Here is a 15,717-nt window from a genome sequence, read left to right as displayed (position 1 = left end):
GCCAGGTTCTATCAAAGACACTCAGTGACTTCATTGCGACCACCGAAGAGAAGCAGTAGAAAGGAGATCCAACCCTTTCCTTGAGAGCTTGCAACAGTCATGGAACCTCAAAATTCTGCTTAAACCATCTACAACGTTCCAGTAAGAAGGACTGTCTCACTAGGAGAGAAGGCTCGAAACATGATCGACAAGAAGAAACAAACTTAGACGAAAGCCTAAATGACATAATAGTTTCTCTGTAGAAGCAAAATGGTGAATATCCTTTGATAATCTGGCCCTGTTGGCAAGCTGGCTCAGATGTTTGTACATCCTCTGTACTCTATGCGGTGTAATAGTACATTCATAATGAAAGCACACCTGAGGATCATAGCAGCTCGAAGCAGCATCTGTGAGGTGTGTTCTCTGAGTCCAGGGACAGTCAGTGGGTAACCCAGATGTACAGACAAAATACTGCCCATCCACTAAAACAAGAGGTGTTTTTCAGGTGTTTACTTGTTATCTGGTGCCACCTAGTGGTGACGCCCTAAGGCTACACCGCCTTATGGAAGCGCCATCCCTGCAGATGTATCTATCAGTCGCCGCTTTGTCAATGCATTGCTACAATGTAACATTTGCATAATATTTGTTCTGAATGAACTGCTCTGTAATGCATCTGGTCGAAAGTAAAATACAATTTTCTTCAACTGTACATGACATTTTCATAATAAACAATTCTCAAGACAGAGACTATTAGAGTGAAATATTCTTTTTATATTAAAAGACATTCTTCTCTTAAACTTGGAGAAAACCTGATACCTCCATTATGAATAGACCACCATGCCCCCACATGGTCCCACGAGCAAAATATATAACTTCCAACATTTAAAAAAAACTTCTATGCCTACAAATATATCGTTCAAATATAAATCCGTGCTTAAATTATAAAAAAAAATGCTAGGGCCCAACATTTTGCACAGAAGTCCTTGACTAGTTCTATTGAAGGACCGGATACTGATTACAAAGGCTGCGTAGTCTTCATTCCACGTCATGCCTTTTAAACCCACTACCAGACACTTCCTGCTCTTTATCTCACTCTGGTTCTTTTTCATCCCTGGTTTCTCCCTTCACCTTTTTTCTGTATTTCTCTTCCCCCTGCTTTCCTCCTTTTGTGTTCATCGCCTTCTTGATCTGGTTCAAGATCAAATGAGGAAAGGAAGTGCTGGTCCCCAAATGAGTGCTGGTGGTCCCCACCTGTAACCACTGGCTCCAATTAAGCACTGGTACCCCCTATATCTGCTACCAAACTCACCTAAAAATACCATTACATTTTGAGAAGTTTTAAATGCTTATAATAAAACTATACTCTACTGCTCAAACTTCGCGGAATAGGAAGTCTCTGGATGGCCCGCTCAAAGTGCTTTTTGGGAGCATGCTCACTGTGGGCCATCTCCTAGTTGGCATACAGCTAGGGTGTCTCCCCGGGGCTTGGCCAAGTCTGTAATGCAGTACAGGTGCATGGGCAAATGCATTCTCTTATCTGCAAGGAGCCATTCCTTTACATTTATCACAACCAAAGGTTATTAAAGTGGGGGTGGAGGGGGGGGTTACAAAAATGTTGACTCTAATTGTTGAACACAAACTTACTTTACAAGTAATTGTAGAGCTATTGTGCAGGAAATGGATTGTTAAGCTGTTGTTGGCATGGATGCAGTCTTTCTGTGAGCTGTGGCAGAGTTCCCACAAAGACAGAAACATCTGGTTCCTATTAGGTAAACTGTTTTTCTGAGCAATACCTTGCTCACCCATTGAACATTTGTACAAAAACGAGGCAATGCACAGTGAAGAAATAAATTGCTTAAAGTTTGCAAAACAATTTAAGTAAAATAACAAAAATATAATGAGTAAAATAATATAAAAATGAAAAAGGTCAGATATATGCATCAGGAACAATTGAACTAACAATAACTGTTGTGTGAAAAATAGTGGGAACTCAAAAATCAATTTCAGGCTATGAGGTGTGATAGACCAAAGTAAACAAAAGGAGATGATAGACGGAGCTCTGAAACTTTTCAGACACTCACCCCCAGTCACAGATCTGGGTTGAATCCATCATCGTTCTTTAGCTCACTTCGCCACCCGAGTTCAGACCCAACCATATGCAAATCAGCCTTGACCCTGTCCCTCATGAGAACAGTCCAGCCCAAACTGCCAAGCCAGGTCTTCTATGAACCGGAAACAAGCATCCTGGGAGTAGTTTCGGTCTAACACCCCTCTTCAGCCAGGCTAGCTTGAACCCAGTGGCAAAGTGAGCAAGGGACCCACATCTGGGCATACCCAGCCAACTTAGGGTAAACAAAGCAAACACAAGGAGATGATGGACGGAGCACTGAAACTTTTTGGACACTCACCCCCAGTCACAAATCTGGGTTGAATCCATCATAATTTCTTTAGCTCACTTTGCCACCCCAATTCAGACCCAGCCATATGCAAATAAGTCTTGACCCTGTCCCTCATAGAAAGAGTCCAGCCCGAACTGTCAAGCCAGGTCTTCCCTGGACTGGAAACAAGCATCCTGGGACAGGTTTTGGGGTAGCACCCCATATCAGCCAGGTTAGCTTGAATCCAGTGGCAAAGTGAGCAAGGGATCCACATCCGGGCATACCCTGCCAACTTAGGGCGAACACAAGGAGATGATGGACGAAGCGCTGAAACTTTTCTGACACTCACCTCCTTGTGTTTGCTCAGTGATAGACCAAGACATGGGTACCCATCACACACCACATGCAACTGGTAATGAAAACTGGTGGTTCATCACAGTTATGGAGGACCGCATCCAATCAGTAATTGAGTGTGCAGGGAAAGTTTAAAAGTCTGTACCATACAAACGATTAACCTTCTGAACTCTACAAATTCCGGTAACTCTTGTTTTGTTGTTCCACAGCCACCTCAAATTTGGCGGCCAAAATATCTCATTCTAGCAAAATGCTAAAATGTATCCAGGATGGCCTGCCCTTTTTTGAATAGGCTAGGAACCTTGCCCCAGTCAGCCAAAGACGAAAAATGTAACAGTCCTAATGCACTACAAGCACTGTAACTGTAACCTGGTTCTCCAAAAGTGTCTGTATTTTCTTTGGACAGTAGGCCACTGTTTCAAGTCATAGGAAGGCTCCGCACAACTCCATTTTTGTTCTTACAGCAAATTTTCTAGCTATAACTGGTTACTTGGATTCCTTTGCCTCAGCTCCACCACCCCGAGACAACACATTGTTCTTTACCTTAGACACAGGAAGTTTCACATATAAATCTGATGATGTGTACAGTTATAACTAGTTTACTTGTCCTCTGCCAGGTGGACACTGTTTCCTCTCTATTGAGAAATTCTGCACTCTTCAGCTTTATGAGAGCTGTTCTCCAGGACAAGCCGGCTCCACTGAACAGGAACTGGGCAGTATGGCTCTCATTATGATGTCGGTCAGACCGTCACCGACAGCCCGTCGGTGGCGGTCCGACCGACATACAGGGCATGTAGTGCACCTCCCACTCATCCATGCACCGTGTGCCAGGCACCATATGGTGCCTGGCACACGGTGCATGGATGTTTACAAAGTGCCTTTTTTTACTGCGGCTTGTGATGCGGACCTTATCTAGGCAGCAGCACAAGCCGCAATACAAAAAGGCCCCTTCCACCCACACAGCACGGCGGATGGGACTGCTGAATCATTGTCGGGCGGCCTCCTGCCCGAAGCAATGGCGGTCGGGGGTCCGCCATCGCAATAAGGGCCTTAGTTCTTGGGAAGCAGTTTTACAGTCCGAGAGATAGAAAACAGAGCTGGACTCCTCTGGGAGACAGGAATGATCCTAGCAGAAGCAGCAAATCTTATTGTGGGGCAGGCAGCTCTCTGTCTGAAAGTAGCTAAGGTTAAACCAGTCTGGGACTGGGAACCAACCCTTAATCGAATCAAAATACAGTTCTCACGGTCTCTTTGACTAATATTTTCAGCAGTGTGACTCAGTTCCTATCTCAGAAAGATGCTTCACTGCATCTGCTATTCTATTTTCCTTTGCTCTACAGAAATTCAAAATGCGTTATTTCTGAATCATTTCTCTTTCCAAACTCCTACCAAGATGATCTCGGCTCTGTCTACCAATGAATATAGAAACTCGCCACTGCTTCAGGTTCCAGCTCCTCTCACTTCTGTGCGGGCTCTGAGTATCTAGGGATGTCACTTCTATGCAAAGAAAAAATTGTGCTTTGATTTTGAAAGAAAAAGTGACGTTGTGAAACAATTTTTCCTCCCTTTCAACAATCCATTCTGTCGGCAGGACCTTAACACCAGGCAGCTGGACACTGCTGCCCTTGGGGGAGATTAGCTGTGAAACTGGACTAGGGGGCATGCATCATAGGAGGCCAGCCAGATAAATCAGTTTCTCCCTTAGATAACAGTATTGTAAAGCTTCAGGCAGACACTGACACCCTAGAAAGCATAGACAAAGAGTGCAGATCATCAAAATATGATGTTTATATTTATTTTATAATACTAATTTAAATAGACAAATCAAATGTGTGGTATGCCTCTTCTCCCTAAGCAAAACTGGGAATGCAGATTTTGATGTTGCCCCTTTAAAGGGAGGCTTTTGCAGCCTGTTAAACAAACATGGTTTTCAAAAAGTTACATTGTTTTAATTCAAGCGAAGAAAATCTCTCCTTCAGTCTTGCATCCCGTATTTGAACTTCGTGCAGCTGGTCAAAACCGTTCAACATATTTAAGGCTGATTTACCTAAGTATCAAGTGTCACATTTTAAAGCTAAAAACATTGTTTAATTTCCAGAGGTCAAAAAACTAATATCCAGATTCCAAAATTGTAAAATCAATTGGGGGGTGTAGGGGTAAAACAAAAAGATCGATTTCCTACACCTCATTGCAATCTGATTAAATGTTACATATATACTCAAAAGACAGAATAAAGAATTTGATGAGGTGGAAGGCACGAGGTCTATAAAAAACAGGCCAAATTAATTCCTAGTTAAATCATATTTTGACTAGGCCTGGGCTAAAATTCCGTTCCGCTCGTGGAAATTGCGATAATTTGAAATTTTCGCGTTCCGCTGAGAGCGCGAAAATGTCAAAATTTTCGCAATCCGCATTTTACCAGAAATTTTTTGCTTGCTCGCGCTGTAAAATAATACATTCTCGTGTGCGCGCGATCGCCTTAACTGAATCCCCGCGTTCGCCGACAAGTTTTCTCAATTCGGTCGCGTTCTCCACGAGATGTTGAATTGTTGGTAGCCATTTGCGCTGTCTCGCGACAGTTCGCGCCGGCAGTAACGTCATTCATCGCGCGATCACGTCTTTCTTCTCGCGATCATGCACCGCAAGACAAATGAAAACAAGATGGCCGCGCCCGCGAGCAACCGCATGGGTAAGTTGGCGAGCCGCAACCACGCAGAAAATACCGCGAACAGGCGGGAAAAAAACTTCCGCATCTTCGCAAAATTTTCGCATGTTTGCGGAGATTTGTAACATTTTCGCGATAATTTGCGAAAGTGAATTTCGCAAATTACGCCCACTCCTGGCCTTTGGAACAAAACCGAACGTGCATGGTGGTCTATGTAAATGCAGTGGAAGTAAAGCTCTGTAACACAAAAGATATGCTGCCTATCTATTCGTTTTGGTGAGATAGTGTCGGTATTTGGTGTAATAAACACTATGCCTGTTCAGGTCACTGGCACCTCGCTTGCTTGTAGCAATTGTTAGACCTGCCATCCTTTGGGTGGTCTTCCCCCAAACTTTTTGTGTTTGCTTATCTCCTCTTCTTGCTGTATCTTTTTGTTGGCCTTAGGACTCAGCACTTTGCCACCGTTGACCAGTGCTAAAGTGCATGTGCTTTACCCCTAAATATGGTGACATTGGGGTATGTTATGTTAGATTTATTTCTAAAGCGCACAATTACCCGGTATCTTGGCACTAGCTCTACTGAGCCTATTGAGAAAAAAGATCGCTAAAAGCCTAAAAAACATGTATTTCAAGCTTTCCTAAAAGAGAGCAGATTAATCATAGATTTGATATGAAGTGGTAAAGTATTCCACGTTTTGGATGAGCAAGTCACATAGCTTCTTCTTCCCCAAAAGAAATGTTTAAACTTCAGGACTATTGCGCTTTTGGCCGCTGAGGACCGTAAAGTCCTTGCTGATAAGTAACATTTAAAGCGGTTTTAAAAAAAAATCTGGTCTTATCTCATGCAGAGCTTTGCAGGCGATGCAGAGGGCCCTAAAGAAAAAAATGTAATTGCTGTGGAGGCGCTTTTAAATTTTGGGATCTGTAACAGCAATTGTGTCGCTGCATTTCGCAGGGTTTGCTATTTGTTCACATATTGCTGTTGCATGTATGTGTGCAGGCCATTGCAATAGTCTATTTTCAAAAGAACCAAAGATCTGACTACTGTTTTCATTAGGCCAGGATCTTTTTTTACTGTCCTGAGCATGTGGAAGGAGGAGGACGTGACCGCCTTAACATAGCCACCAAATCTAAGTTTGCCATCTACTAGCACTCCTACATTTCGCGCTTTCCTGACTGGAGTTGGAAGAGTGCCCAATTCTTGTGGCCACTAGGATGGAGACCAAAAGGAAACCTGATTTCCAAACAATATGACCTCTGTTTTCCTAGAGTTTAATTTCAGGCAGTTGTCAGCATGCATGCAGTCAAGGAATCTAATGGCCGTGTTCTGCTCACTGCTGGACAAGGAGATGACGATCTGCATGTTGTTGGTGTAAGGCATGAGTGAAAATCTAAGTGATTTGATTGGATCGGCCAAAGTTGTAACATATACATTAAATAATGTGCGGCTTAGTGAGGATCCCTGAGGGACCCCCCAAGGCAGTGAGAATGGTTAAGATACTACTTCATTAAGTGCACTGATTGTTCTCGTCCGAAAAGAAATTATCTTAAGAGGGCCAGTGCAGTCCCTCAATTTCCGATGTTGTGTAGATGGCCAATCAGAAGCTCCTGGTTTACCGTATCAAATGCTGCCAAAAGATTGAGTAGGATAAGGGTTGCTCACCCTCCACCCCCGGTCTAGTGCTACTCTAAACTCCTCGGTTGCCATGATCAAGCCCGTATCTGTGCTGTGGCTGCTTCTGAATCCAAACTGAGTGGAGTCCAGGAGATCATTTTTTTGAATGAAGGTCGCTAGTTGTTGGTTCATGATCTTCTCCACCATCTTGGCTGGTAGTGGCAGAGAGGATATTGGAAGATAGCTATTAGGGTCAGTTGGGTTAAGAGTGGGATTTTTCATCAGTGGAAACACTGACGCTATCTTCCATTGGGTGGGGAAGTAACCTGTCTTGAACATTTGATTGAAGAGGACTGTGAGTGTATAGCCAATTGACATATTTAGTTTACTTGTAAGTCCCTCGTAAAGTGGTATACCATATAACCAGGGCCTGTACCCTAAATGCTACTAGTGGGCTTGCAGCACTGATTGCGCCACCCACACAAGAAGCCCTTCAACCCTGTCTCAGACCTGCCTTAGCAAGGCCAGTGTGTGCAGTTTACTGCCACTTCCACTTGGCATTTTAAAAAAACTACTTGCCAAGCCTTAGACTTTTTATTACACATAACTAATCCCTAAGGTAAGACCTAGGTAACCCTAAGGGAAGAGTGTTGTGTAATTAAAAGGTAGGACATGTACTTGTAAGTTTTCTATGTCCTGGTAGTGACAAACAGAAAGGAATAGCTGCTTCATGTTTTATATCATGAAATTGTGATGATAAATCCTCTTTCATGGTAAAGTTGGATTTAACATAACTATTTTAGAAATCACACTTATTGAAAAGTGGGCATTTATCTGCTCTTACTGCTCTGTGTGCCTTGCAGCCTGTCTCCAATACATGTCTGGGGTGGGAGACAGCTATACTTTGTGCATTCCCTCTAGACAGCCACAAACACGGAAGGGTGGGTGTGACCATGAACTCATCTACATTCATCTGCATTCTGATAGCTGTTCCTGGACATGAAGAGAGAGAGGGAGCTGAAACTTACACCTGAATAAGCAGTGGCCCATTTTCCATGCAATGGGCTGATTACGCCCTACAGATAGTCTGGGGCCTGGGTTTGGAAGAAAGTGGGACCTGTGCACTTCAAGGGCCTGCTTTGAAGTCACCCCCACTTCAAAGGCACAACTTGGAATAAGTACTGGGGCTCTGTGCCTACCAAGACAGTACACTACTGGACCTATGAAGAACTCTGCCTGGAATAAAGACTGCTGTGCTACAAGGATTGCCACTCTGCTTGACTGTTGCTCTGGAAGAACTGCTTTTGTAATTGCTGTACTGCCCTCATGATTTCTGCCCTGCTGAGGACAAGGACTGGACCCATCTCAATTGTACCCAGAGTGACTTCAAGAGCTTGCTGGTTTTCCCCTGAAGTTTCAGGGCCATCAAAGACTTCCTTCAATTATGTAACAGCACATGAACTATGCCATCTGCAAGTCCTGCCCTGCCAAGTGGTGCCAATCCAGTCCTGGGCCCTTGAAAGGTGATTTTGCTGGCCAGAACCATCAAAATCGACGCGGTGACAACTTTGAGGCTATCAGAACCAACACATTGCCCTTTGATGGAGGAGCTGACTGACAACACCTCTTTGACTGACTGCGCAGTTTGATTACAACAGACAGTGCGGTTCGACAACAAGTGTCAGAATTACTCGATGATGACGCAGTGACAGCATCATAAAAGTGTTTGTCAATGAAGTCTTCAACACCTGCTTGGATCAGAATCAACGCATCGAGCCTTGTATGTCGATGCTTGCTTCATTCAAGGTAGTTTTTTAGCGGGACCTTCTTGAGTCCTGTAGGCGGCATGTCCTCAATCGCCGTCAGCCTGAACTTTGGATTTACCCCAGTTTAGCATGACCTCAAGCAACCACTAAGCACTGTTTGCTTCTAAACACTACTTTTTGATTTTTTCTTTAAAGATTCATAACTCCGGTTCTACTTATTGGAAATGTGTCTTTTTGGTTTTGTTGTACTCATAAAAATATAATATATTTTTCTAACCCTGTTTGGAGTAATGTTGTGGTGTTTTTACTGTGTCTGTGTGTTGCACAAATACATTACATATTTCCACTTTTGGTAAGCCGGACTGCTCTGTGCCAAGTATCTAGCCTACCCTGACTAGATTGGTAGTTCCTGCTTGTACAGGATGCATACTCTGGTTATCATCAGGATGTCCCTTCTCCAAGCAGGTCCAGACACTTAACAATTAGAAGAAGGTGGCCTAGGTTGCCTCCGTTAAGCACAAATAGCATACAGATATATTTGTGTGGACAAGCTCTTAAGAACTAATTCAAAAGAGTGTTAGGAGAAAAGAATATAATCAACCACTACACATTTCCTGCTCTAGCATAAATTGCTTCTTCACCCACCAACACTCTCATAGTGATGTATTTAAACTTTAGCTCCCACCTCTCACTGCATCCAGTTTGAAAAAGGGCCAATATGTTAGCTAATTTCCCAAGTTCCTCATCGTCAACTAAGACACTCAATGCCATTATGATTAGGCTCATCAATCGGACCAAAATTCCCACCTATAAAGTTACTTTTGTCAGCAAGTGCAACACCTGCGCGGACAATAAAACATGCCCTTAAAAGTTAGACCGGAGGATTCATTAAAAATTGAGGACTAAATAGAGGATCTGACTTAGTGCATCTTCTTCCCCAGGTTGTTCCTGTGACCTAGATGCATTTTGGTCAGAAGATATCAGCTGGTGTGAGCAGGGGAAACTGTAGGTCCACAGGTTTACTGCATTTTGCTCTAATCCTGATGAGCCCAGTAACTTCTCTTACCAGGCTTATTGGAAATTACAAGCAGCTCATAATGATCTCTAAATGGAGGCACTTTTTAGTATAATATGGCGCTTTATGAGTTCTGGGGCAAGCCAAGTTGAGCTAAACAACTAGGACCTCATGCACACACTAGAATTTATTCCAATACAATGACTATTAAGTTACCTCCATGCTGCGATGTTCCTTCATGCTGACAGTTAGTTTGCCAACAATATTTTTTTGTGACACCCTCTGCAGCACATCAGAATTCTCGGGTCGGAAATGTAGACGGGGAAGCAGGTTTTGTCCTTGTGGGTGTGGCTCAAGCATTTGGGTACCACGTCTTAGATCCTAAAGTTGAACAGGATATAATGTAAGAATATTTAAATCGTTTTTAATTGTACAATCCTATGACAATCAGCTTTCAGCATATTTAGCAAAGGCTAGCTTTTTTTTTATAGAAAAAACAATGCTTTAAAGAGTAACTTACTACAAAATACAATTAAAAAACCTAGGAGAGTAAATCTCCACCTTCATCTCTCCCCTCTTTTCTATAGGGAGAACATCACAGATGTACGTTTTTAACTTGGAGGTAAATGTGGGAGAAACAAGGGGGGGGGGGGTGGTTAGAAAATGGGACATATTTACTCCTAAATAGGAGTAAGGAGGGGTTTAATGAGAGCCAAGGAGGGGTTTCAGGAGGGACAGGCACCCAGCCACAAAAGAATAAGCCCATTGCTATTCACAAACTGCACTTCTAAAGTTACTACAACCATAAAGGACCCAAAACAGTACTAAATGTACTCCAGCTCAGAGCTGAAGAAGCCCAGCACTATACGTTGCAAACCACTGATCTGCACCCTCCCATTGCAAATAATGGACGAAGAAGACTAAAATAAAATCCCATAAGAAATAATGTTAAATTAACTATATTAAACTAAATTGAATTAAAAATATAAATACAATTATTTTAATGGTAAAAAAGGACCTCAAATACAACATTTGTTTCAAAATGTTTTATAACATACATTTTTATTGAAATGGAATTATATTAATTTTAATTGACTTACACATCACATTTTAATGGTTTTTAATATATAATACAAATATGTTTTATTTTAAGTGAAATGTTTTCATTTAAATTTCAAAAAAGTAATTTTATTTTCATTAAATAGATCTAAAATAATTAATTTTTAAATTAAATGTAATAGTGCTGTAGCATTTGATTTTACATTTAAATTAAGCATAGAAAACTACCTTACATTAATGCTTAACATAAATATTTTACCTTTTGTTTACACTAAACAATAGGAAGATCTCTGTCACTGGAATCTTCTTATGGAAAAAATGTAGGGAAATGTAAAAAAACTTGAAAGAAAATGGCAACAATATTCTTATAATAAATATTAATGTAAATGAATTGTACATATTTGTTTTAAGTGTAGAACAAGAGAAGGAAATGCTACAGCACTATTAATTTAGTTTTGGATTTAATATTTAATTAACTTAAATATCTTATGGCATTTCCTTTAAGATGTATTAGGATTTAAAATAATTTAAATATTTATTTTGAAATTTTACATTTACTTTTAAAATAAAATATTTATTAAACTATTGCATCATAAAATAATATTTATGTTCGAATTGCATTTACTTTAACATTATGTTATTTATAGATTTTAATGATTGTTTTAAACTTATATATTTTAAAAGTTGAAAGTAATTTATTTCATATAAAAATATTATAAATAATATAATCATAACATTATATCCTATGTGTATCTATTTAAATGTATGGCCGCCATTAATTTGTATGGGGGTTTGTTGCAGTATCATTGACTAGCCATATGTGATGCTGAACTTTCTATGGCATCTTTTTGGCAGTAGTAACTTACGCTCATAAATTTAGCTCTACCCTTTGTCTCAAGGGTGGTGACATGTAAATCGATACTTTTGAGTATGTTTATATTTGCTCAGGGTTAGTAGTCGAAAGTAGTAAACTTACTCAAAAGTGTAAGAGTACACTTACTCACGGGTGTAAGTCGCCTTTCTGAATAGCCACCAGTATTTCGACTTCGGTTATCATCAGCAACTAGTGAGCATGGGTTTCACACAGCAACATGCTTTAGTTAATACTGGTTGGGGTCCAAGTTATGAGCAGTTCTTTAGAGTGGTTCTAATTGCAATTACTATGTGAATAGCCCTCAGTGTCCCCAGAGGACATTCCAGTGAAAAAGTCAAATGAAATGCATGGATGAAATGCAAAAAACATGAGAATGGGATTGGGTGATATATCCATGTGAAAGTTGGAAGGTCAGAGTGTACCCGGAGCATGCTATGTATGTATTATGTATATATGTGGCATTTATATAACAGATATATAACTGAAATGCAGTGGAGCACCACCAGGCTCCAAGCCAAATACACAATGAAAGTGTGTTTGGTGGAATAGCTGTTTTTTGACACAAAAGTGGACCTTTACTGCTTTATGATGCAGTGCTCTTTAAACAGGTGTGTCTTCAGCTTTTTCCTAATTTGGTGCGGGGTTGGGGCAGTCCTGATAGATACGGAACTGTTGTTCCAGTTCCTGGCTGCGTAGGTAGAGAAGTCCTGCTGCCTTGCTTGTCTTTGTTTCACTTTTTGGCCTGCAGTCTGATGGTGCCCTGACTGTGGGCGTTTCAAGAGTCACAGGCAATGGGAAGCACGTCCGCTAAATTGTAAGGTGTGCTGGTTGTGAGGGCTTTTTAGAGGATGTAACTGGTTTAAAATATGGTGGGGATTGGCAAGGGCAGCCAGTGGAGTTTCAATAAGGTGGTGGAGATGTGCTCATAATGCTTTAGGCCCATGATGAGGCGTGCTACTGCATGCAACTGCCCCTAAGGGGTGGGCAGTGTGAAGTCTGGGAGGCCATGGAGCGGGTCTTTGCCGCCATCCAGTTGGGAGATTACGAGCGCTTGAATAGCAGTTCCGAAGTCACTTTCTGGGAGAAACGGTTTCCCTTTCTTTAATAGAGAGAACGGGTACCACACCATCTTAACTTTCCTAGCGATGTGTCCCTCGAGGATCAGGTTGGTGTCCATGGTGAATGAAGAGTTTTGGCATTGGGAGAAAGATGGTGTTTGAATCTGTCCAGATGCATGCCATTGCATCTGGTTGGAACTAGATGGTGCTTGTTGCTCTTGATGAACAGTAAGAATTTTATTTTGGTGGGTTGTGTGTTGTCAGATTATTGGCGAATTTTCATCTGTGACTAGAACCCCTAGCAGCTCCATGCACAAGTTGAGGACTGGGGTCAGTTGGATGGGCAGGTTACATTGAACTAAGGTGAAAGAGATGGAAGAGGTTGGGAGTGGTAGGGTCGAAGCATGAGGAGCTTGAGAAAGTGCAGCACCATCATACATCCAATGGCAATGAAACACTTATTGAAGTGGGTTTACAGATGAGGAGTGAGACAGGAGAACTGAAAGAGGCCTTGGGGGTCACTGGTGTATATGAGATAAGAGACGCTGAAGGCTGGGGATGGTAGTGCTCTGGGTAGAACTATATGGGTAGAATTGCAGGGGACTTATCGTCCTGCATCCTGGAAGAATGGACTACAGCTTTAGCTGAGGAACCGTAAGGGATGACAGAAGAAAAAGCTCCTGCGTCCAATCAGATTTGAGAATTATTATTTTAATTTTAGATCTGCTGAGGTCCACAAAACCGGATTCACAGGACTTTCATGCCCAGACCAAAACACTTTTTAATTCTAATTTTTTTACAGCAAAGCAAGAAAAGGCACTCCCTTGATTAAAGTTCAGCCATTTTTTCTGTATCGAGGAGCAAAGAATTCTATGGAAGTTGAAAAAGGAAATGTGTCTTTTTTGGCCCTCGCTTCCCCTAAAGAGCCCAGAGTAGATTAAAAAAAATTGGAAAGTTTCCAGCAGATTTGCCAAAATTGTTATCAAAATCATGATAGTCTGATCTAAGCTCAAACTACTATTGCCTTTGGGGTATATGTATATATATATATATATATATATATATATATATATATGTGTGTGTAGATATGTATATGTTAATGGAAATTAAAGTTAAAATTAAGACTAAGAATATGGTTCCAAATCCCCCAAAAAACCAGACTGCAACACAAAACTCGTGTCACCGCCATGAAGACTAAAACTCACACCTAAATTAACTGTGTGTGAGCTCACAATGTTTATACCAAAGGATAACTGGACTCGGCAAAATATTATTAAATCGTGAAACATATCCAAACAAAAACATTATACTGTATTCATGCCAATAGTAAGGTCACTTGTAAAGTCACCAGTGATGTTATTTCTGATGACAGCTGCCACGTCATGAGAGAGAGCAAAAGCAGTCCATTTTGGTGGAGAGTTATGGTTTTGATAACTCAAGTTGTGATTTTTGGAAGACGACAAATGCACACTTTGCATGCTGGTATTTATGAGCTGAAATCTCTAATAATGAAATCGAAACTACACTTCCAAGAATGCAAGGTAATATTGACTAAAAAAACACGCGCAAAATTGTAACAGCGAACGAAGAACGAGGGCAAGCAATCGTAGAGAAAGAAGTAGGCTGGAACAGAAAGTTTCGTTAGAGTGGTGGAAGGAATATTAGTTTAGACTCGAGAGACGTACCATTACTGCACGGAGTCAAGCGGACTCTGATTTCCCGAGGCCTCCTGGGGTCGAGGCTGGGTCTGTGACCCCCAAATCTCGGATATCCTCGTCAGTTCCGTGATACCTTGTGAACTAAACTTTGTAAAGTTTCCCCGGCTCACAGAGCCCGACTTGGCCGCACCTCCTCCGGTCTCCAAGGAGACACCAAACAACCGGCGCGGCCGCCCTCCCGTGAAAACAAGCCCCACGGCGCGTCAAGAGCAGCGACAAGAAGTGCAACCCGGAAAAACAAAAACACGTGGCTGCGCAGTCCGCGTACCCCTCGTTCAACTCCGGCTCTCTCTCTTTTATTCTCCTTTTTTTGTCCTGACTTTATTGCTGCAGTCATATTTTATCCTTTCGAGTCCTAAATATTTCCTATTACAAGTTTATGTCCCAAAGTTTTTGACCCGCTGTTTCACCAAGCCTACCGAAATTTGTTTCCGCTCTTTGACTAACGGACCATAAACATGTTCTGCAAGTCCTGTCCTGCCTTTAGCCTTAAAGTACAGTTTAGGAGAGTAGATTTAGCACAATGCCTGTTAATGTTGGCAACAAAGTGAGCACTGGCTGGAGTCACGGGTGGCTATCTGTATACTATGAAATTGTCTATCAAAGAAGATGGTGTTGCCCTTTTGTTGTCTACACTCACAGACTGTGTTTAAAGGTGGTTTAGGGACAACAGGAACGGCTACACCGATTTGTTAATCTCTTAAAGTGGTGTTCTTGTTCAACACACCAGTGTCTTATTCACTGAGATGTGCTGTAAAAACAGAGTGGGATATAGCTGGTGTTTTATTTAGTAGAGACTAAATGACTGTGGTAAGTCTGCTCAGGAGGGTAAGCCCTGGCTGCACAGAGTTGCTAATAAACTATAGGTCTGGCTCTAAAAATGCCCAACACACAAAAAGAACAACAATCATCATTTGTTTAAACTTCCCCATCAGAGCAAAACCTGGGCTGGAAGTTGCACCACTGACGGATTTCAGATTTAGCAGTAACGTCCTTGTACTACAAATAGTGTTACAAGAACATGAAGATGGCGGCATGCTCACGGTATGGCTTGGTATCCCAAACTCTGCATATTTTGCAAATATCACACAGATTAAAGATGCAGGTTGTTGTAAATTGTGCCTTCACTACATTGTATGGGTTTCAAGCCTAATGTAGTTTTATTTCCCGTAGAAAAAGGCAAGCCACATTGGCCTACAGTTCCTGCTTGAAGTTTGTGGTGTACTTTAATGAATTA

At 41.7% G+C, this 15,717-nt stretch overlaps 1 protein-coding gene across 1 annotated transcript in view; it reads right to left on the bottom strand.

The window, feature by feature from the left end:
- Positions 1-14,559, bottom strand: part of DNAH14 (dynein axonemal heavy chain 14) — an 894,889-nt gene extending 880,330 nt beyond the window's left edge. The window contains exons 1-2 of the mRNA XM_085610384.1: positions 14,448-14,559; positions 9,988-10,152 (exon numbers count right to left, since the gene is read on the bottom strand). Coding sequence (XP_085466510.1) covers positions 9,988-10,152; positions 14,448-14,450 — 168 coding nt within the window. The 5' untranslated portion in view covers positions 14,451-14,559. The remainder of the gene's footprint in view (positions 1-9,987; positions 10,153-14,447) is intronic.
- Positions 14,560-15,717: the final 1,158 nt, after the last annotated feature.

Source organism: Triturus cristatus, chromosome 6, assembly GCF_964204655.1.
Source record: "Triturus cristatus chromosome 6, aTriCri1.1, whole genome shotgun sequence".
In the NCBI taxonomy this organism is placed as follows: Eukaryota; Metazoa; Chordata; class Amphibia; order Caudata; family Salamandridae; genus Triturus; species Triturus cristatus.
Note: the sequence above shows the minus strand (reverse complement) of the source record. Positions and strands in the feature narration are given on the sequence as shown.